The 24,196-nt window shown below is 39.9% G+C and overlaps 1 protein-coding gene across 2 annotated transcripts in view; it reads right to left on the reverse strand.

Annotated features, from left to right (window-relative positions):
- Positions 1 to 358: 358 nt before the first annotated feature.
- cep120 (centrosomal protein 120) overlaps positions 359 to 24,196 on the reverse strand; it is a 39,958-nt gene continuing 16,120 nt past the window's right edge. The window contains exons 7-18 of one of the 2 annotated variants that reach the window (XM_057853157.1): positions 17,855 to 18,038; positions 14,996 to 15,167; positions 14,494 to 14,643; positions 14,145 to 14,321; positions 13,800 to 14,046; positions 10,123 to 10,212; positions 9,943 to 10,035; positions 9,690 to 9,851; positions 6,318 to 6,440; positions 6,141 to 6,239; positions 1,038 to 1,183; positions 359 to 949 (exon numbers count right to left, since the gene is read on the reverse strand). In XM_057853157.1, coding sequence (XP_057709140.1) covers positions 754 to 949; positions 1,038 to 1,183; positions 6,141 to 6,239; positions 6,318 to 6,440; positions 9,690 to 9,851; positions 9,943 to 10,035; positions 10,123 to 10,212; positions 13,800 to 14,046; positions 14,145 to 14,321; positions 14,494 to 14,643; positions 14,996 to 15,167; positions 17,855 to 18,038 — 1,839 coding nt within the window. In that variant the 3' untranslated portion in view covers positions 359 to 753. Of the gene's footprint in view, positions 950 to 1,037; positions 1,184 to 6,140; positions 6,240 to 6,317; positions 6,441 to 9,689; positions 9,852 to 9,942; positions 10,036 to 10,122; positions 10,213 to 13,799; positions 14,047 to 14,144; positions 14,322 to 14,493; positions 14,644 to 14,995; positions 15,171 to 17,854; positions 18,039 to 24,196 lie in introns of both variants that reach the window. The other variant, XM_057853156.1, reaches the window with a different exon arrangement.

Here is a 24,196-nt window from a genome sequence, read left to right on the forward strand (position 1 = left end):
CAGGGACATCATTTTCGGAGAGAATTGGTCAATTTAGCTTTGTAAGCATCTCCTTAGTCCACGATTTCCATTCATTTCCTATTAGGGACAAACGGTGGCGAGTCCTCCCTTAGCAACAGTAGCTAACGTCATGAATATGAATGAGCGGAAGTGACGTGTTGCTTGCGGTATGCCATTAGAAATGAAATGCAGTTCAATGCTCTGCGTGCTGAGGCGCTAAAACGCCAGCTACAATTCGAGCAATTTTCTCCATTCTTCGCTTCACACGTGACCAAATATGTAGTCATCCACTGGCTTGATGGTGCGTACATGTAATCTAATGGGATAGGCAGATCTTCACAGAGCTTGGCTGCCCATGTCAGACAAAAAAAAAATCTGAAACTTTATTGATAATCAAGTTTCAAATCCAAAACAGTGTTTCACTCGAAAATGTCTATCTTACAGATATAAATAAATAAAAGCTCTTGTGATCAGTAACTCTTTGTCGACCGTTAACAATGAAATACATCAAATCCATTGAAAGTGTGATGACATTGACATTCATTATTCTGTGCCATTGACAGCGCTAGACGTCCAGTCCATTTTGACTGGGACAGTAGACAGTGATCAGTTGCTCTCACAGTCAAAATGGATTAGATATCTAGCGCCGTCAATGGCAGCCAGTGATTAAAATGCTACTTGTACAGCACACGTTGGGCTTGGTCAGCACACAGCAGGCAGAACCTTTCCCATTGCCTAAGCGCCTACCGACCGTCAGCTGGCATCGACCATGATGTCGCCAATCTGCCGGTTGAGCTCAGCAATGATGCGGTCATCTTGTCCGTAGACACCAGTCCGTAGAAGAGTGTCACGCTCCTCCAGAAGGCGGCTCAGGTGCTCCTCGGCGTCACGCTTCAAACTGGGGACCGGCGCCGAGGAAGCAGGGCCTACATCTTCCTGCTGTCTTAGCCTTGGGGGGAAATAGTACATAAATGGGAGGAACTGTGAGACGACTGAGGAACTTTGGAATCTCGAGGCTAATTCTGTTGCATTTATACCTGTTTAGAGTATTCCTCATGTCTCCCAGTTCCTGTCTCTCTTGTCGGACCACCTCCTTCTCCTCGCTGGCCACGTAGCGCAACCTCATTGCGTCCAACTCTGCTTGCTGCTTCTTCAGTCGCATCATGGCATTCTCCTGCTCGAGCTACACATAAACACACATGAGAACAGGGAGGTTTTCTGTCACTGGTAAGCAACGTCGCATCCAGTCAAATAAGGAATTGCAGTGCTTCTTTTTGTTGTAGGTTTCAGAAATCCCAGGAAATCAAAAAAGTGGAATTGTAATGTAGTTTGCGTAAAAGCTTAAATGGCATTTTGCCAAACTGCTCAGGAGTAGCAAAACTAAGATAACATGGAATGATAACATTTTGAAGTACAGTCTTAATATACCTTGCAACAATTGTTTTCAGGTTTGCAATTACTTAGCTTTGATGCTAATTTCAGTTCATCGCTCTATTGTGTTTCGTATCGTTTATTAACGTTAAGACAAGTTATGAATTTTCTGCCATTGGCGAGTGTATCTTGACTTTTACAAAAAGGAGGGATTGGATTTCATGCAGGGAAACAATTCAAATCAGATGGCAGCAAAGGCACCCCCATTTTAGGGATGAGACTAGTCCAGTTGGTGACGAGACAGAGGTTTCCGCAATTTGTATACTGAAACTAAAACCTGAAAATGGTAGTATATTACTTTTTTTTCCATTCTGCTGAAAGAACATTTATCCTTCCATATGGTGAACTGCATGTTCAATGAATGATTGAGCACAATATGCTGTGGCAATTGAAAATCTTGTCAAAATTCCCTCAGATAAACATTTTGCAGCATAAACAAACATACATGATCTATTCCTCATTTTCATCTTTGCAGTAAATTTGAACTGAATGTAAAAAAAAAAATCTATCAACTTGAAGCAAGCACACTTCATCTTTCATGTTTGTCCGAGTCTTTTCATTTAAACAAAACAAAAAAGTCCCAGAGTAAGAAGGACAACACCACTGATTAGAGCTGGGAATCTTTGGGCACCTAACGATTCGATTACGATTCAGAGGGTCCGATTCGATTATAAAACGATTGTTGATGCACCCCCATCCTTTTTTTTTTTTTTTTTTTTTTTTTTAAATGTTTTGTACATTAGTTCCAAAATTGTTCAAAAATCCTCTCAGGCTAAACCAAACTACTATTTCAGTATCAAGTTAACATCTAGCAGTAAACAAATATACAAAAATAACAGTAAATAAAAAACTCCAGTCCCCATTCTGTATCAGCAGCTTTAAACTACATTCAATTAATTTAATGTTGTGAATCAACCGTTAAAGTTGTTAAAATTGCTCCCGTTATTCCATAATTTCCCTTTTGTCTACTTTCGACATGTGAAAGTTTTAAAACTATTTTAAAGATAGATTAAAGTCAATATTTTACCGATTTAGGAGTATTTTACATAAAAATCTAATTAGGTTTGCTTGGAAGGTTCGCTACAACAGCCTTGCAGGGAAGTTTACTGCTTTAAGATGGCGGCCGTTTACTAACGCCCGCATCTAGCTTTTTGTAGGTGTGCTGCTAACGCTACCGAATCTATATTGCAACTAGTCCTATATAAATGATATCTACCGTAACATTATGTGGATGTACTTTGTTGCAGCTTTTTTGGCAGCAGTCAGGTATGTTGTTGTGTTTTTTTTATCTCGTGGCATGAGTTGAGCTAGAGCCGTGAGTTGCGCATTGGCATTACCCGAGGGGCCGGGTAGTGAGAAGCATGATGTTTAGCTACTCTCGCTCCGTTCCTCATTGACCGCACGGCGCGCTGAGTGTGTTGTACTTCCGCTTTACTTGGCATATTTCAATAATCGGAATTTGGATGTTTGTGAATCGTTCTCGAATCTTCCACGGCCGAATCGCGAATAATCTAAGAATCGGAAATTTTGCACACCTCTACCACTGATCATCATTGGAAAAGTATGATTAGTGGTCACTACAGCTGAAAGGAATACACGAGTAACTCCAATAACTCGAGTTTAAAAATTGATCCGAGTAATTTTATTCGCCTCGAGGAATCGTTTAATTTTGCCAGCTCTAAGCATCACCTTTTTCCCGGACTACTTTTAATGCGGGACACCGCGCTGACGTCACGTACGTACCGGAAGAAAACAGCGGCGGCGGATATATTTGATTTCAACCATATATGGATATAGAGACAACGACGAAGAAGCCGACGAAAGCCAAGAAAAATGCACCAAGAAAAGGCAGAAAATGTCAAAAGTGTGGGAGCATTTCAAGCTGGTGACAAAGGCAAAGCAAGGCAAGGCAAATTTATTTGTATAGCACAATTCAACACAAGGCAATTCAAAGTGCTTTACATCACATAAAGATAATAAAAATAACATTTAATCAAAAGAAAGTTCAAACATAGACAATCGAAACAGGAAAGGTATTCATTCTTTTCATGTATTCACCCGCAGCCCTGCCGACACTTCCGCATCACCGGCTGGACCACCCGACCGATGACCGCCCCCGAAACCCAGATCGGGCGGCACCACGTGACCCGCCTCCCTAGCCCCCGCTCCGCTGAAGGCAGGGCAATACTTGGGACAACGTAAAATTAAGTTAATGTAGTGCTATTATCGGAGATTCGTGCTAAACTGTGATCAAGTGCTGATCCTCACTTGCAAAAAAACCAACGTCACGCGAGATAATAATAACCCATAGCTGTCGTGAGAGAGCTTGGGTGTGACTCACATGGGCATTCAGTTAATTAGGCTTCTAGAATGACCGCTGTTATGATTACCAGTAGGAGTGGGAACCTCTTGGTACCTCACGATAAGATACAGTTTGCGATACAAAGTTCACGATAACGATGATCTGACGATATGGTAATACAACGATTATCGATACATTGGTCAGGAAATCATTCTAAGGTATTCTAAAAACAACTAATAAACAGAAAAACAAGCTTCTGCTGTGAATTGGAATGAGTTTATCACTAGTAGACGATCATTACATTTTAACTGGGAGGGTGGCAGCGAATGAACATTCGTTCATTCGCTGCCATCCCTCCCACTTCAAACGGATTGAACGTCTACGGCCGTCATTAGCAGCCAATGCCAGGCAATGAGGTAATTTTGGGCCATTTAACTGTTGATTTTAAGCTATTTCCTGTTTATTTTGGGGTATTTTATGGGTCACTTCCTGTTCATTTTGTGTTACAGAACAGGAAGTGACCTGGGAATCACCCAAATGAATAGGCAGTGACTCCAACTCAACAGGAAATGACCTGGAAATACCCTAAAATGAACAGCAAGTGACCTATAAATGCCCTGAAAATCTGACAGAATGACTGTGAATGCTCTGGTTTCGAATGAACGAACGTTCCCAGTCTAAAAGGATTGGGTGTCGAGCACCTTCAAGGCAGCCTTAGAGTTAACTGAGACACTATTATGGTGGAAGATTTTGGTAGCAACTTGTTGGTTCCTTTTTTTAAAAAATTTTTTTAAAGACATTTAAACTAGGGCTGTCAAACGATTAAAAATTTTAATCGAGTTAATCACAGCTTAAAAATTAATTAATCGTAATTCAAACCATCTCTAAAATATGGCATATTTTTCTGTAAATTAATGTTGGAATGGAAAGATAAGACACAAGACAGATATATACATACAACATACTGTACATAAGTACTGTATTTGTTTATTGTAACAATAAATCCACAAATGGCATTATTAACATTCTTTCTGTTAAAGTGATCCACGGATAGAAAGACTTGTAGTTCTGAAAAGATAAATGTTATAGTTACAAGTTATAGTAATTTTATATTAAAAACCCTCTTCATGTTTTCATTTTAATAAAATTTGTAAAATTTTCAATCAAAAGTAGAGTTAATATAATAATAATAAGAAAAATAAAAATAACAATAATAAGAATAGAGTGACCAAAGTCTGAGTATGTTTTACGTGTATTTTGCGTAGCTATTTTGATATGGAATGCCAGTTCATTTTGCATTGTTGTTTAACTGTGTGGAAAAACTGAGAATAGGGCCTCATTACTATAGACTGAAGTGCTTTTCTTTTTGTGAACATTATTTTTTTGAGAGATAGGAATACTATTTTTGTTGTGCTTTCACTAAACGATACTTATGTTTGTTGTGAAGGAGTTTCTGAAGCTTATGCCAATAAACGGCGCGGTTCAAAGAACGCCTGTGTCCACTAGCCTTTATAAAATATATATCTCTTTACATATCTTACCCAAAATACAACTAGAGAGACATAATTGCCACTAAAAGAAAGAAAACTTACCGAAATATGTGTGGAGCACAAATAGCAATTTGCATTGCATTGTGCATACAGCATAAACATCTCACAACTACTAATTCTCCCACGTTTAGAAGAAATAACATTAGTATGGGACGGCACTGCCCCCAAGCGGCCGGTGGCATTCGCTGCACTCTTAATGTCCATAAACGGCCTCATTGTAATCTGTTTGAGGCAATGTGCGAGTGGGTCATACAGTGCATGCGTTAATTGCGTCAAATATTTTAACGTGATTAATCAAAAAAATTAATTAACGCCCGTTAACGCGATAATTTTGACAGCCCTAATTTAAACCTTTTTAAAATAATATCTCGATTCTTGCAGAGGCAAATCGATAACCTTTTGGGATACAAAGTATCACAATATATCACCATTTCGATATTTTGTCACAGCCCTAATTACCAGTTTAGGAGAAGTGGTCCTGTGGTCAACCAGCCCATGTGCTCATTGATATTTGGGCGACCTTTGGTATTACCAAGTAATAGCTGGCATCAGGTTGGCCTACGTCATATGCTCGGTTGCTGTACTCTATAGAACCAAGACTTCGATTAAATTCTGGAGCCTTTACAACCCATCCGCAGACGTGTCCGAGTGCTTGTGAATTCTACTACACTATTAAATAAGATTAACGTTACTGTACCTTGCTAACATAACGCTAGCTAGGGCTAGGTTTCTATTAATCATAACTACTGTTGATGCGTGGCTTTTGCTTTAAATTGTCGTTTTGGCGATTGCACAAATTGAGTAGATTTAAGGGGGCCAGGAGTGGGCAAGTGATTCTTGTCATCCGCTCTTAGTACCTGTTTGAAGCGAGCCAATTCCTTGAGTGCGCGTCCCCACTGCTGCTTGTAGTGAAGTTTGGACTTTGTGGTGTAGTCAAGCTTGCGCTTCAGCTCCACCTGATGTGCAATAGCAAAACAACATGGTGAATTTAGCGTGTTTCTTCTATTTATGTAGGTACTTCTCCAGCACATTACTTTTTCCAGAGTCAGGATGTTGACATCAGACTGCAGGCGAACTTCAGGTCTAACGTTCTGTTGTTCCCTGAAGTGATTGAAGTCTTTCTCTAGTTGCTTGTAGCGGTTCTCCCAATCTGTAATCTGAAGAACACAAAATTTATTCTTCCATTACTAGATTAGTGGTGTCCTAAAAAACGCGCCTTTTTTATTGTCCCACCGAAAATTATGAAAATGTCATATCATATGGCCCGCACAAGAATCTTGAGTTCTGTCGCCACTGTTGTACTTCTCAGTTTCAACAATAGCTTGGGCTTGTCACTTAAAAAGTGCTTCTCCATTTAGCTGCTAGGATGGCGGGATTCCTTTCATCTCTTCTCTTTGTCTCTCTGACAGTGGTAAGAAGGTGAGACTGCTACCTTCCACATGCTCGAATGAGAGGTCAAGTTAATGGCACGAGGCAAAATGCAAACCAAATTTAACAGAGAGAATAATTTGGTTTTAAACTTAATGAGCAAGAGGGAGCACCGAGTTATACCCAACTTGTTTTTGTCCCAATGCTGACAGTAAACAGTAACACTGGCTGCCTCTTGAGTGTTTTGGTCGAAAAAGTAAATGCAAACAGAGCAGTGCACCAGTAGAAAGAGTACCAATTCAGCAAACACGTTACAAACAGCTACAAAGAACGTGCGATAAATGGCAAGCCCATAACTTAAAATGTTGAAAACAAAGTAGGAAACTAAAATTTCAGTTAATGAATATGAGACAAGTTATAGTAATCTTGATGAGTCTGAATTAAGAAGGTTTTCATGTTAAAAACTGATTTAAAAAATACACATAAATAATACACCATCGCTTGATACTCTGCTGGCCAAAAGTATTGGCACCCCTGCAATCTTGTCAGATAATACACAATTTCTCCCAGAAAATGGTTGCAATTACAAATGCTTTGGTAGTAATGTCTTCATTTATTTTGCTTGCAATGAAAAAACACAAAAGAGAATGGGAAAAAAATTAAATCATTATCATTTCACACAAAACTCCAAAAATGGGCCGGACAAAAGTATTGGCACCCTTTGAAAAATCATGTGATGCCTCTCTAATTTGTGTAATTAACAGCACCTGTTACTTACCTGTGGCACACAACAGGTGGTGGCAATAACTAAATCACACTTGCAGCCAGTTAAAATGGATTAAAGTAGACTCAACCTCTGTCCTTGTGTATACTTGCCTGGTACACCAGACTCACTGCTGTTCCAGCTATTGAGCCTGGCCACCATTCACGCGGATACAATTTCCAGGGCGGAGCAAGCCACAGCAAACAGACAGCGGAGTGGACCAATCAGCGACGGGCAGACGTGACGTTAGTAAAATGACGAGGGAAGGACGAGGGACTTGCGCGCGGAAGTAAACATACTAAGAGAGCGGAGTTTATTCAACATGGCTAGCGCGAGACAGACTGTTGTCAATGACTCGTGTCGATGTGTTTTTGGTCATTTAAAGCTGATTTTACCGTGGATTGGAACATATTCTCGGCTCTCCCGTTCACCATCTGTGTTGTTGTGGAGACGACTTTCGACGCGCAAGAGTGACGTTGCTCGTTAAGTACACGTCACGCAAATAAACTAATCTGATTTGTCGATTGATTTTGTACCTGCTCGAGAGGCCGTTAATGGGCTGGTTCCCAGACTATACTCTTAAGTGTTTGAAAAATACAGGGAGAACAGTCTGCCGGAGCCAGGCAATGTGTATACCACATTGAGCATGGAGGAAAAAAAGAAGACCAAAGAAGTGTCTGAGGAAGCATGGGCAATCTCAAGGCTACAAAGACCTGAATGTTCCTGTGTCTACCGTGCGCAGTGTCATCAATAAGTGTAAAGCCCATGGCACTGTAGCGAACCTCCCAAGATGTGGACGGAAAAGAAAAATTGACGAGAGATTTCAACGAAAGATTGTGCGGATGGTGGATAAAGAACCTCGACTAACATCCAAACAAGTTGAAGCTGTCCGAAAGTCAGAGGGTGCGACAGTGTCAACCCGTACTATACGTCGGCGTCTCAATTAAAAGGGACTCTATGGTAGGATACCCAGGAAGACCCAACTTCTGACCCAGAGACATAAAAAAGCCAGGCTGGAGTTTGCCAAAACTTACCTGAGAAAGCCAAAAACGTTTTGGAAGTATGTTCTCTGGTCAGATGAGAAAAAAGTAGAGCTTTTAAAGAAAATGCATCAACATAGGGTTTACAGGAAAAAAAAAAAACGAGGCCTTCAAAGAAAAGAACACGGTACCCACAGTCAAACATGGAGGAGGTTCCTTGATGTTTGGGGTTGCTTTGGCCTCTGGCACTGGACTGCTTGACCGTGTACATGGCATTATGAAGTCTGAAGACTACCAACAAATTTTGCAGCATTATGTAGGGCCAAGTGTGAGAAAGTTGGGTCTCCCTCAGAGGTCATGGCATGTGTCTTTCAGCAGGACAATGACCCAAAACACACTTCAAAAAGCACTAGAAAATGCTTTGAGAGAAAGCACTGGAGATTTCTAAAGTGGCCAGCAATGAGTCCAGACCTAAATTCCATAGAACACCTTTGGGGAGATCTGAAAATGGCAGTTTGGAGAAGGCACCCTTACAATATCAGAGACCTGGAACAGTTGCCCAAAGAAGAATGGTCTAAAATTCCAGCAGCGCATTGTAAGAAATTCATTGATAGATACCGGAAGCGGTTGTTCGCAGTTATTTTGTCTAAAGGTTGTGCTACCAAGTATTAGGCTGAGGGTGCTAATAATTTTGTCCGGCCCATTTTTTGAGTTTTGTGTAAAATGATAATGATTTTATTTTTTTTTCCCATTGTCTTTTGTGTTTTTTTTCATTGCAAGCAAAAATAAATAAAGATATTACTACTAAAGCATTTGTAATTGCAATTATTTTCCGGGAGAAATTGAGCGTTATCTGACAGAATTGCAAGGGTGCCAATATTTTTGGCCAGCAGTGTATTTGAGGTAACCATTTTGTTTGAAAAAAAAAAAAAATTAAAACGGAGATTCAACTTATTGTTTATTTTCTAAAAGCTGCTATCATTGAAAAGATTAACATAATGTGTGGTTAAATTTCGCACGCAAGCATGCTAAGAAAAAAATAATTACCGGTAAGAGATGAGAATGAACAAAAGCTGTTTAAAATACACACAGGTTAAAATATATATGGTAAAATAAGGAGGCATTTTTAGCTGATGACAATAAAGAAGCTGTGCTACGCAAATCTACTAATTTGAGTCTTTCCTTTTTAGTAAAGTGCAACAGGAAGAGTGAACCTTTTTTGTTGGAAATGAACACTACTTTTGGGTAGCCACAATCAAAGCTACTTTCAAATTTCTCATTTGAATTTGATGTACCTGCTTGAGCAACCGAGTTCGCTCCTCCTCCATCAGGCGCACTTTGTCCCGCTCCAGCGCTGTGCGGTGGTCGCACTCCAGTTGCAGCCTCCTGCTTGTCTCTTCCGCTTCCTTTTGGGTCAGCTTATGCTCAGAACGAAGATCCCGCTGCAGCCTTTGGGTCTGAAAAGTAAGTCGTGGAGGACATGGAACAGAAAGTACGTGAAGGAAGCCAAGTCCTGCCAAGGAAACATGATAGAGGACAGAAAAGAACCTCTCGCTCAGCTTCCATCAAATATTTTTCTTTCTTTTCCAGATCAGCAAGAGTCTTCTGAAGTTGCTCCTCCAAACGACTACACTCCATCTCCTACATCAAGATGTTGATTCGGTAAATTGTAATTATGCAAGAGCAATAACACTGTTATATCCATTTATCACTATATGATGTTTTCACCTTTTTTTTCACCCACGCTTCCCTCTCTTGGTCCCGTCGCATCCATTCTTCTGCCAGAGCCTGCATGTGACTTAACTCCTTCTTCCTCAGCTACACACAACAAGAACATGCATTTCAACGCTAGAACAACATGGATGGCAAGACAATGACATGACAAGAGAATCTGCTGTTTTCCTGAATAGCGCTGTCACAGCCACATGATTTTTGGGCGGGTACATTCTGGCTCAAAAAGCTCCGACATCATGAAAACTTTTTTTATTCATCTAACCATTTGGCACTAGTTAGATCTTATTTTATTATGATTGTGATACTGTAACAACAACTTAAACGTTGTTCATAAAATTGTCAAAGGATGGGTTACGAAAGACAGATTTTCTTTCCTTTTTCAATGTGTCGGAGGTTTGGAAAGAAGAGTATTTTTCAAAGCAGGATGCTGAGTGTTTTATAGATAACAAAAGGCTAAAACAACGCCACAAGTAAGGCTGCAACAAATAATCGATTAAAACCGATGAATAAATTAGAGCTAAAATGATTACTCGAATCATTCGAGTAACTTGATTTTAAAATTTATTGAGGAATTTTCTCCGCCTCGAGGACTCGTTTAATTTCGCCAGCTCTGTGCATGACGTTTTGCCCGGACTACTTTTAATGCGGCACAACGCGCTGACGTCACGAACGTACAGGAAGAAGTGGAGGATATTTGATTTCAACCATGCATGAATATAGAAGGACGAAGAAGCCGACGAAAGCGAAGCAAAAGGCACCAAGAAAAAGCAGAAAATGTCAAAAGTGTGGGAGCATTTCAAGCTGGAGAGACCAATGCGGCCACTGTTTCATGTATTCACTGTAAGACAGCGCTTGCATACGACTAAAGCACGTCTGCAGCTCCACCAAAGGCAACCCGTTTACTCCGAGAGCAGAGGAGCGATACTCGGGACAAGGTAAAATTAAAGTAACGCTAATAGATAAGATTAACATTACTGCACCTTGCTAACGTAACGTTAGCCCTGCAGAGGGCTAGGTTTCTATGAATTATGACTTTTGTCGATGCGTGGCTAGCGTGTTTTTCATCAAGGCTTTATTTAATCCGTAAAAACACAGCGCTGTAGAGTGAAAACATAACAAAGATAACTGTCAATTGTAGCTCAGTAGCCATTTACGGATAGAACACCAAGTAGCACTGGTGCCTAATGTGCTCCAAAACAACAGGTATCATACATTTATTTTTAACACTGCAAAAACTCAAAATCCTGTCAGGACTTACAATTTAGACTAACTTAAAACGTAACTAAAACTTAAAAATAGCTTGACACAAATGGAAATTCAATAGAAACACGTTGGAAAAATAACTTTTAAGTGATGTGTGTTATCAAGCATAATGACATTTTTAGGTAAGAAATAGATTTTTTTCTTTTTAATAAGATCTCAAGTTTTTTAAGTGAAAGCAGTGATTTTTTTTTTTTGAGTCACATCTGAGATGCAATTAAGTCCCGTTTGGGTCCTTGTTTGTGTGTAATGTGATTAGAGCAAGAGGGAGCGAGTTCCCTGCTGCAACTGCTGTTGCTGTTGGGTTGCAAAATCAGTATTACGAAGTGTCGCAAGCTAGATTGTCTTGTTAGATCCAGTGTGCCTCCGTCAGAGGTGAGTAAATGAATGAAGCCAATTGTATTGTTTGTATTCTTTGTTGAGGAGACATTACTACCCTAATTTTCGGACTATAAGCCGCTACTTTTTTGCCTCATTTTGAATCCTGCTGCTTATAGTCCAGTGTGGCTTATTTGTTGATTTATTTGGGTTAATAGGTAACACTTTATTTGACAGCGGCATCATAAGACTGTCATAAGAACATCATAATTATGACATGACACTAACATGGGCATTACTGAATGCTTATGACAGATGTCAATATGTGTCATGTGGCATATTATGTCACTAAATCCATTTATGTCCAGCTCAGATCTTTTACGTCCATTCAAAAGTGAGATAATTTGCTGGATGACACTAACCGACATCTATTATAAGCATTCATTAATGCTTATGACAGTGTCATGTAATAATTTTGACTGTCTTATGACAAGCAATTAATGAAACTGGAACAGTAACTGAAGAAATAATTAGCACAGAACATGACTGTTATTTACATCTGTAGCGCCGCCATGCATGCTAGGAGGAATGTTGGGTGACAACAGTGTTGAGAGCAGGTGGCAGCAAAGGTTGACTGTCTACCCCAAGGGAGCAGTGATGGCCAAATGAAGCTTTCAGTGACAATAAGGCTTTGCAGCCAATTGGTTCAAAGCTTAATGGTGGTTAATTTGGTCTCATGACAGTCTTATAGTGCCATTGTCCAATGAAGTGTTACCAGTTAATATCTTTTGGTGTAAATATCTCATAATACAATGAGGACAACTGCGGTTTATAGTCCAGTGCGGCTTATCTATGAACAAATGCCGTTTTCATGTCAAATTTGGTGGCTGGCGGCTTATAGTCAGGTGCGCCTTATAGTCCAGAAATTACGGTACTTAGCATGGCGCGCTAAGCTAGTTAGTGATTATGCTAATCAGTGTTTTAAGTTTTTAAGTGTCAGTTTGCATTGTGTTTTGGAGAAGCATATTAGCACTTGAGTTATTGTTAGATAGTAAAGTTGTCTCATTTCCTTTTGTAAAGAAACCACACACAAAAACCCATTCATATAACAACTTAGAGTATCCTTTCAACACAAACTCAAACTAAATTGTCATACAAGAGTGTGTGCTTTGAAATTAGATATTGATTGTATTTATGAACAACAGTTTGAAAGAAAACTGATTCATTACGGTCTACTTCCTCCTTATTCAATTTTGTTGTTTAGTTGTTTTTTTTTTTAAAGAAAATAGTCATTGACACACTGTTTCAGTTCTTTGCCCTCAAGAAAAAAATGTCAGTCAGCAGCACTTCTTTTTATTTGAATGACTTTCGTCTTATTTGTGTACCGAGAAATTATTTTTATGTTTTATACTCAGAACCTTCATTAAAAACTTTTTAAAAAGTTTTATGTACTTGAAGCAGTGCAGTTGTAGACTACAGTACAGTAAAGTCAGGAAGCTGTAATAAAATACTTTTGAAGGAAATAGTTACCCATTTTGTCTTCATTATTACTTAAAACATGCCAAAAACAACTTCAACCTAAATTGTGAGGGTAATTGAAAAAAAGTGATATTTATCAGAATAACCATTTAATTAATCATCCGATTAATCGATTATAAAAGTATTTGTTAGTTGCAGCCCTAGTCACAAGTGTTATATTTATGTTGCTTTTAATCATTATTGTGTTTTTAACTATTATTTTTAATGAATAAATACATTTACAAATGATTCAAAGGTTAATGGAAACAAGGGTGACACAGTGGAAGAATGTCTGCCTCAAAATAACATACGCTCTGGTTATGACCCCCAATAACATTTAGTCGATTTACTTTTTCATAGTATTGAAACTCAACTCATTGCCTGCCATTGACGGATGTCAAATTCATTTACGATGGGGTAACTGGCCTTAAATGCTCATCTTTCAGAGCTAAACACTGGCAGCAAATGATCGCTGGCAACCCTCCCATTCAAAATGGATTGGACGTCGAGCGGCATCAATAATGGTCAATGAGTTCAATGTGTGCCCACTAATGTATCAATAAATAGATGTCCACCTGATCAGTGAACAGATCCTCCTGAGTCTCCTTCCACAGCTCGAGCTCCAAGGCAGTTCGGTACTCCAGGGTTTCCCGTGGGGGCGCAGGTGCCGCAACGGGGGCCACGGGAAGGGCGGGTGCTTCCTGCAGAGGAGCTAGGGGTTCCTTCTGAGCAGCATCAGACACGGGGATGTCCTTAACGTTAAAAGGTCCAAAGTCATCCAGCGTAACCACGTAGCTCAACTCTGCCACTTTCTCGTTGGAACTAACCAGCAGGAAGAAAAGACCACTTTGTTTACTGTCCACTGGACGACAGTAGAGACAAGAGGAGGAATGAAATTTGAAGCAAGTGGGAAAAAAAACCTGAGAGTGGAGAAGAAGGGCAGTCGGTCCTGATGCGTTTGGCGCCAGGCGGCCTCCCTCACGCTGGCCGGGTGTCGACTCCTCTCGCTGGCGAGGAGGCGGGACAGCTGTAGCGAGGCCTGACCAATCAAAATACTGCTGGCGTCTTGGTGCCACAGCTCCAACACCAGAGGAACTCTATTTCCACAAGTCATATTTCCTTGTTGTTAGTCTCTATTATCTTGCCTTATTGGCAGTCCTTGAATGAAAAAAACAAAACTCCATCTGCACCTCGAGTGACTTTACACTATATATTACATATACATTATATTATATATACACTAATATAAGCATGCCTCTATGTTGGTACCTGAGGAAGGCATCCTGCAGTTGCTGCGGCATAGCGGCAAAATCGAATTTACAGTACGAGTGAGGTAGAGACACGTCCATGTGCCTGTGCAGCTCCACTGGGCGACTTGTCATCACTGGAGCCGTGCTGCCAAAGAACTGGTACGAGTACCTGACCGGGACATGAAAAAAAAAAACCTTAGTTAGCCTGAAATACATTCAATCTCCAAGGGACAGGCAACCTATGGACCTTCACGTATGCTCATGAATTTTTTAGACATCAAATAAGGGGAGAAAATAATGCTTAAACTCCACAAAATGACACTGCTTACGACCTCAGTCATTTTGTGATGTCAGTTATGCCCACACACATAAATACCACATCCTGGAAATAATGGCTTTTATTTACTGGTTTCTCCTCTAACATGCAGGAAGACTATGAAAGACATCCAATCCAATTTGACTTGTAGTATCTTCTGTTCTTTCAATATTTGTCCATGCTAAGCATGTGTTGTTATGCTCACCTGAGCGTGGCTGCGATGGTGTATGTGAGTCCTATCTGTCTGAGGCTGCAAAGGTCCAGAGAGAAACAGTAGTGATGCGCAGATGACGGAATGGATACTTTGGGAGCGCAGATGAGGAAAGAGGAAGCGGCGCTGTCTCCGTGGGCCTTATTTTGGGCGAGTGGCTCTACCTCTGCTGGACACAGATGCTCAGTCAAGAGTAGGGTTGGACATCGTTTGAATTTGAACAGTTCCGATTCAGATTCCACGTTTCGATTGCGGTTCCAAACGATTCTCGATTCAGATTCTTTTAATGGCCAACGTAAAAAAAAAACAAAAAAACATAGTTTATATTTAATTTTTTAACTGCTCGATTATGTTTTAAATTATATGAACTTTCAACTAACTTTGCTATGAATTTCTCACAGGGCTATTTTTAACTTGTATATAAATATCAGTCTTTGAACTTGAATACAATGAAGTTTCTTTCCACAGGAGTGCACTTTCACAAAGATTTTTATTTTTCAAAAGCTTACAGAGAAAATATTTACACACATTCTTTTGCCTCTGCTTTAGAGTGTCTTATGCTGCAGTCATACAGTGGGGCAAATACGTATTTAGTCAACCACAAATAGTGTGTGTCCTCCCACTTGAAAATATTAGAGAGGCCTGTAATTGTCAACATGGGTAAACCTCAACCATGAGAGACAAAATGCGGAGAGAAAAAAAAACAGAAAATGACATTGTTTAATTTTTAAAGAATTTATTTAAAAATCATGGTGGAAAATAAGTATTTGGTCAATAACAAAAGTTCATCTCAATACTTTGTTATGTACCCTTTGTTGGCAATAACGGAGGCCAAACGTTTTCTGTAACTCTTCACAAGCTTTTCACACACTGTTGTTGGTATTTTGGCCTATTCCTCCATGCAGATCTCCTCTAGAGCAGTGATGTTTTGGGGCTGTTGCTGGGCAACACGGACTTTCAACTCCCTCCACAGATAATCTATGGGGTTGAGATCTGGAGACCAGGCCACTCCAGGACCTTGAAATGATTCTTACGAAGCCACTCCTTTGTTGCCCTGGCTGTGTGTTTGGGATCACTGTCATGCTGAAAGACCCAGCCACGTCTCATCTTTAATGCCCTTGCTGATGGAAGGAGATTTTCACTCAAAATCTCTCGATACATGACCCCATTCATTCTTTCCTTTCCACAGATCAGTCGTCCTAGTCCCTTTGCAGAAAAACAGCCACAAAGCATGATGTTTCCACCCCCATGCTTCACAGTGGGTATGGTGTTCTTCGGATGCAATTCAGTAGTCTTTCTCCTCCAAACATGAGAACCTGTGTTTCTACCAAAAAGTTATATTTTGGTTTCTTCTGACCATAACACCTTCTCCCAGTCCTCTTCTGGATCATTCAAATGCTCTCTAGCGAACCGCAGATGGGCCTGGACGTGTACTGGCTTCAGCAGGGGGACACGTCTGGCAGTGCAGGATTTGAGTCCCTGGCGGCGCATTGTGTTACTGTTAGTAGCCTTTGTTACTGTGGTCCCAGTTCTCTGTAGGTCATTCACTGGGTCCCCCTGTGTGGTTGTGGGATTTTTGCTCACTGTTCTTGTAATCATTTTGACGCCACAGGGCGAGATCTTGCACGGAGCCCCAGATCGAGGGAGATTATCAGTGGTTTTGTATGTCTTCCATTTTCTAATAATTGCTCCCACAGTTGATTTCTTTACACCAACCGTTTTACCCATTGCAGATTCAGTCTTCCCAGCCTGGTGCAGGTCAACAATTTTGTCTCTGGTGTCCTTCGACAGCTCTTTGGTCTTGGCCATTTTGGAGTTTGGAGTGTGACTGACTGAGATTGTGGACAGGTGTCTTTTATACCGATAATGAGTTAAAACAGGTGCCATTAATACAGATAACGAGTGGAGCCTCGTTAGACCTCGTTAGAAGAAGTGTGACCTCTTTGACAGCCAGAAATCTTGCTTGTTTGTAGGTGACCAAATATTTATTTTCCACTCTAATTTGGAAAAAAATTCTTTAAAAATCAAACAATGTGATTTTCTGCCCCCCCCCCCCCCAAATTCTGTCTCTCATGGTTGAGGTTTACCCATGTTGACAATTACAGGCCTCTCTAATCTTTTCAAGTAGTAGAACTTGCACAATTAGTGGTTGACTAAATACTTATTTGCCCCACTGTATATTGTATTGCATCGTTTTTTTAGGTGATATTTCTACAAGTTAGTTATGGGCTGACATCTTGCAGATGTTAAGCAGGGAGTGTTCTGTCCCTTGATCTAATTTTTAGGTTTGATTTTTATTTTCTAAACTGATATATTGCTCATCCGTCCACAAGATATCACTATTGTAACTCTGGACTCTATAGTTTTTCTTTGGTTTTGCTATGTGCGCTTGGCTTCCCCTAGTGGTGACTTACTGGAAGCAGCAGGCAAAAAGAAGTTATTACTGTAGTTGGAAAAGAATCCTTGAAGTGTAGAGACGTTACACACCTCCTCTACACATCGTTGGGAACCCTGGATAAAACAAAATCTCTAAGTTTGCACGTTATCACAGAGGGTCTGATATAATTTTGGTGTGTTTATTCTGTTACGTTGTTGTCATTTATGAGAAGTGGAGCAACGTTTTTTTTTTTGCTGAGCTAAATCAGTCACTTCATTTGATTTGCTTATCACGGAGCTAGTCTTCTTCGTGGTGTTTTTTTCCGGTCGGCGGTCTGGGAATGGAAACTTGGAATCGAAATTTAAAAATTCGGTTCTGGGAGAACCGGAGTCCTGAATCCCATCGATGCTCAACCCTAGTCATGAGTGACAAATGCTGTTTTGAAACGAACAAATGAATCAAGATTTTGGATGTACCGCGCAACAGCAACTCTTGCTGGTTATCTGCCTCCTGCTGGATACGCGAGGGAGGACGAGCGGTCCTTGGAGGCGACTGTGAAACTTCCGGAGGGTTTCGGATCGGAGTTGAACTTGCAATTTGGTCCTCGGCAGCAGGAACCTCGACAGCACATGTCTTACTTCCTTCTTTGACGGACAAAGGCTGTGCAAAGACAAGAAAAGTGTTAATTCGAGTTTATGACGAAAATACAGGGTGCTTTGAGATTAATTTGTAATGTAACCACGCTTTTAGCTTTAATCTAGTGGTGTCGAACCCATCTTTAAATAGGGACACATCACGATTTTGTTTTGGTAACCCTCCCACTTAAATGGATTGGATATATAGTGTCGTCATTGGCAGCCACTGAATAAATAGCATATGCTGTGACATCGATAAAATAATCGAGTGAGAAATATGCTAGTTATAAGTTCACTTTAAAGTAAATACATTGACTTTAACGGGAATGTCGACCCCACCAATATCGCCGCCCTGAGGCCATTTTAGCTAGGGCAAAGAAGGGTCTTTTCATGCTTCTACCGTCAATCGAAATGAGTTTATCACTAATAGATGACCAATCCATTTGAAGGGGGAGGCTGATATCCGTTTATTTGCTGCTAGCCTTCCTACTTTAAATCATGGATTGGATGTCTTGCACCATCACTGGCAGCCGCTGAGTAATTAATGTCAAACTGACTTTGGGGAATGGGAATGTTGCCTCTACTAACATGGCCGCCCTGAGGTCACGTTGGTAAGTAGGGGTGTGACAAAATATCGAAATGGTGATATATCGTGATAAGGGTTGTTCCCAGGCATGAAAATGAGTCAGGGGTTAAAAAGGTGAGAAGGGTGTGGAGGAAATATGTTCCAGTACACTGTACACCCCAACCAAATATTGAGCTCTGTCGACCCACACTGTGTTTCAGCAGGGCCGTGCAGAGACCGGTGGAGGGGCGGGTGCTCGTAGATCAAAAGGGGCACATGAACAAGTATTTAATACACCTTAAAACAACATGACTTCAATTTTAACCAGCTTTAGATAATAATTGGCTGCGACTGTGACATACTTTAATTGGGAAGGGGCAACAGTGAATAGAAATCAAAACTGTCATCAACACTTTCTGGCTGTGACTCAGTCAGTCTGCCTCTTTTCTTCTTTCAACCTCTGCATCGAAACTTCCTTCCTCAACTTGTTCATCTGAGAACAAACCACATCAGATGGTCACTGAGCCACCAAAAGCACAGTTTTCTCAAAACTATTATTTCATTATTATCCATACTTAACAACTCTAGCACCTAATGATTAATAAAGCAATGACATAAAATCTTATAGAAAAATAACATTGTAATTGTGTTTATAATTGTATTTAATACCCGACTATCCTTAAAAACTTGTTCTTACCAGGTCTGCTATTCACCCAGCTGATGAGGTATCCACTGCCTTTAGCAGCCTCATCCAACTCCTTTTTTTTATCCCTCAATCTCCTTTCCCTACGAGGCATGTCTATGTAATGAAATATAAATATTAAAAAAAAAAAAAAAAAAAAAAAACGGACTCCCCGGTGGCTTTTAGTTTTAAAGCTTTCTTAATTTTTTTCTCTCTCAATAACGATGGAGGTAGATTTGTGTTTTTATTATTCAATCAAAAAACAAAGTTACTTCTATCAAAAACAAAGTTGCTTCAATCAAAACACAGTATATACTTTTAATCCCAAAAAAGTCACTTCAATAAAAAAAAATGTTTTTGATTGCAAAAATAAATTTGAGACAAAAAAAGCATTTGAAAACTATTTTTCTTGATTTAAACAAATTTTTCCATTGAAGTAGTGTTTTGCGTTTGGGCCACATTTTGGCTAGGACATTTGTGTCATTATTATTCAATCAAATAAGTTGCTTCAAACAAAAAAAGAAAAAGAAAAACTTTGCACATGTGTCAATCACCGTTTAACAAAGCCTGAGAGGGTTTGAGTAGACTCACTATGAAGCATTTAATAAAGCCAAGCATTTTCTTACTACTTTCTTCTTGTTTAAAAATAATTCGGTGGGGCAGTAACATGTTTAAAACTTATAATTCTTACATTTTGAAGTGCTTGAAAACCATTTATAAATGATACTTAGGTGAAAAAAGTGAAAAAGCATGTCTTATATATATGTATCTTTTTTCCAATGTAAAATCTGAATAAATACATTGAACACGCACACAAAATGGGGAGGGGGGGCGCTACTTCGCGGTTTTCACTTATTGTGGCGGGTTCTGGTCCCCATTAACCGCGAAAAACGAGGGATCCCCGTATTCCTGAAAAGCTTAGCAAGAGTCATTCCCACCACTCGTCGGGCCGGTATTGTGCCGACACCGGCCGTCAGCTCAAGTCACAGCCGAAAAGAACGCGTCTCAGGCGGACGACGGGAGCGATACGAGGCGCCCTCCTCCATCCGAGAGCATGCCGCTTAATTTGACTCAACAGTGTATTTCTTCATCTATATTACCGCTAAATACACAAGCTTGACGCCAATTTAACGGGAGCTATTTTTTTTCATGGGAGATTTGGCTAGCTCTGGCAGTGTTCAACGCAAGCTGCAACGAATGGCAGTAACTTTTTTTATATCGCAAAATGTGAAAACGATTGAAACCATTACTCACCAAATTCAATCTGCTGGCAAATACAGGCAAGTGTGTATGCTGCGCTCTGGTCTGCCCCGGTGTGGATAAGGCCTGCTTTTTTTTTCGCAGCTTTGCAAAGCAACCAAAGGCTCTCCGAGCACTCCATGTACACGTAGTGCGCGCGTTTGGAATAATGGAACGCAGCTTGGGCCGATGATTGGTTCTCGTCAGCGAAGCATCTAGAATGATTTGCTGACTGTCCACGTGTCACAGTTTTAAAGAACCGATTTCTTAAGTGCTCAGTTTACGTACTAAGTTAATCACATGATGATAATAATAATAATTAAATAAAACCTCCCGACCCCCCCCCTCCCAAAAAGAATTTCTCCTCGGATCTACGCAATTCACGTAGGTCGCCCTTTTTGACTTCAAAACGGCGAATTTTGCCGAAAGGTGAGAGATTTTCATGCCTGTGTTCCGATCATGTTTTTTTGCTCCAGATCCGATCTCGATCGTTTTAGTTTGAGTATCTCCCGATCCCGATATTTCCCGATCGCTTTTTTTTTTGTGTGCTCCCGATTCAATTCCAATCATTCCCGATAATTTTTCCCTATCATATACATTTTGGCAATGCATTAAGAAAAAAATGAATAAAACTCGGACGAATATATACATTCAACATACAGTACATAAGTACTGTATTTGTTTATTATGACAATAAATCCTCAAGATGGCATTTACATTATTAACATTCTTTTTGTAAGAGGGATCCACGGATAGAAAGACTTGTAATTCTTAAAAGATAAATGTGACTTTGTATATTGTGACTAAATATGCCATCTAGTGTATTTGTTGAGTTTTCAGTAAATGATACTGTAGCCATTTAACTGTTCTGCCCAAATGCATGATGGGAAGTGCAACCATGACTGTGCGTAGTGGTACTAATTGATATATCTTCTCTGCGTTGGGAAATAACATAGGGTGTTAAGAAAAATATCAATTACTACCTTTCTTCCCCACATTGCTTCCCACGATATTTCTAATCGTAGGGAGAGGGATTGTAAGGCTTTAGCCAATTAAAAAAAGGCTCCAAACGCTGCTAAAATTCACCCTACTCATTTTACGCTGCCTTTTAGCTCTATATATAGGTAAAACGGCGCCATTACAGATTGAACGCGACAATGCGTGAGTGGGTCATGCAGCGCATGCGTTAATTGCGTTAAATATTTTAACGTGATAAATTTTTTTTTTTTAATTAATTACCGCCGTTACCGGGATAAATTTGATAACCCTACCTTAAGCCTAAACTAAAGACTCTGGGTGAGTGTAACATATTATGTCTGTAACGTTAAATACAATTAGAAAACAATTTAATTTAAAAAAAAATACATATATTAAAAAAAGGCATGTCCGATATTTTTTTGCCGATTCCGATACTTTGAAAATGACGTGATCGGACCCGATCGATTGGCGACATCTCTAATCGTGATACTTTGTATCCAAAAAGGTTATCGATATGCTCCTCTCAAGAATCGAGATTTAATTTTTAAAAAGTGTCAATTAAAAAAAAAAAAAAAGCTGCCATTGACGGTGGTCGACACCCAATCCATTTAGACTGGGAACGTTCGTTCATTCAAAACCAGAGCATTCACAGTCATTCGGTCCGATTTTCGGGGCATTTACAGGTCACTTGCGGTTCATTTTAGGGCATTTACAGGTCATTTCCTGTTGAGTTTGAGGGGCAGTTTACATGGCGACTCTGCGACACAAAGACGCAATAACTAAGTAGCGGAATCACCTCGCATGCATATGGTGTCGGCGAAGACAGAAGGCGAAGACGAAAAATTCTGACTCCTGCCTCTAAAGTGGAAGAATTCGATTGTGGGGGATTTAGGGGGGCTTGCTACGCATGAATATCAAAAGCTCCCGCGGCGCGAGACCGCGCCGATAACGTCAGCACTTGTACACATCACATTGGGCTTGCGCAGCAGTGCTATTAAACATTAAAAACAGCAAATATGGCGGAAAGTCGGCTTTAATTTACTGTTTTAATAATATTTTTATATTAAATATCTTGAATGTTTCCATTTTTGTGCCTTTTTTAACAAAAGAAAAATGCAATTGCTTCGAGTGGGCGGACATATTATTTCCGGGCTGAGGAGCTTGTTGGGGTCAAAGTGCATCATTCGCTGTCGCCTTGTAAATCTGCACTGCCCCCTAGGGCCTGGCATGAATACTAAATCATTTATGCAGAATTTCGACATTGTTCGAATGGAGACGGGCCCATATAAATGCAAATTTGAAATTTTTCATAATCTAGGAGAGTTACCATGTAAACGGCCCCTGAGTCACTGCCTATTCATTTGGGTGATTCCCAGGTCACTTCCTGTTCTGTAATGCAAAATAAACAGGAAGTGACCCATAAAATACCGCAAAATAAACAGGAAGTAACTGAAAATCAACAGGTAAATGACCTTAAATGGCCCAAAATTACCTCATTGCCTGGCATTGGCTGCCACTGACTGCCATAGACGTTCAATCCATTTGAAGTGGGAGGGATGGCAGCGAATGAACATTCGTTCATTCGCTGCCAACCTCCCAGTTCAAATGGATTGGACGTCTACTAGTGATAAACTCATTCCAATTCACAGCAGAAGCTTCTTTTTCTTATTATTAGTTTTTTGTAGAATATCCTAGAAGGATTTCCTGACCAATGTATCGTTGTATCGCCATATCGTCAGATCATTGTTATCATGAGCTTTGTATCGCAAATCGTATCATATCGTGAGGTACCAAGAGTAGGGTTGTTCCGATCATGTTTTTTTGCTTCCGATCCGATCCCGATCGTTTTAGTTTGAGTATCTGCCGATCCCCATATTTCCCGATCCGATTGCTTTTTTTTTTTGCTCCCGATTCAATTCCAATCATTCCCGATAATTTTTCCCGATCATATACATTTTGGCAATGCATTAAGAAAAAATGAATAAAACTCAGACGAATATATACATTCAACATACAGTACATAAGTACTGTATTTGTTTATTATGACAATAAATCCTCACGATGGCATTTACATTATTATGATTCTTTCAGTGAGAGGGATCCACGGATAGAAAGACCTGTAATTCTTAAAGGATAAATGTGACCTTGTATATTGTGACTAAATATTGCCATCTAGTGTATTTATTGAGCTTTCAGTAAATGATACTGTAGCCATTTAACTGCTCTGCCTAAATGCATAATGGGAAGTGCAACCATGACTGTGCATAGTGGTACCAATTTATATATCTTCCCTGCGTTGGGAAATAACATAGGGAGTTAAGAAAAAGATCAATTACTACCTTTCTTCCCCACATTGCTTCCCACGATATTTCTAATCATAGGGAGAGGGATTGTAAGGCTTAAGCCAATTAAAAAAAGGCTCCAAAGGCTGCCAAAATTCACCCTACTCATTTTACGCTGCCTTTTAGCTCTATATATATAGGTAAAACGGCGCCACAGATTGAACGCGACAATGCGTGAGTGGGTCGTGCAGCGCATGCGTTAACTACGTTAATTTAACGTGATAATTTTTTTTTTTTTTTTAATTAATTACCACCGTTAACGGGATAAATTTGATAACCCTACCTTAAGCCTAAACTAAAGACTCTGGATGAGTAACATATTATGTCTGTAACGTTAAATACAATTAGAAAACGATCTAAGTAAAAAATATATACTG

This window comes from Corythoichthys intestinalis, chromosome 12 (assembly GCF_030265065.1).
Source record: "Corythoichthys intestinalis isolate RoL2023-P3 chromosome 12, ASM3026506v1, whole genome shotgun sequence".
Taxonomy (NCBI): Eukaryota; Metazoa; Chordata; class Actinopteri; order Syngnathiformes; family Syngnathidae; genus Corythoichthys; species Corythoichthys intestinalis.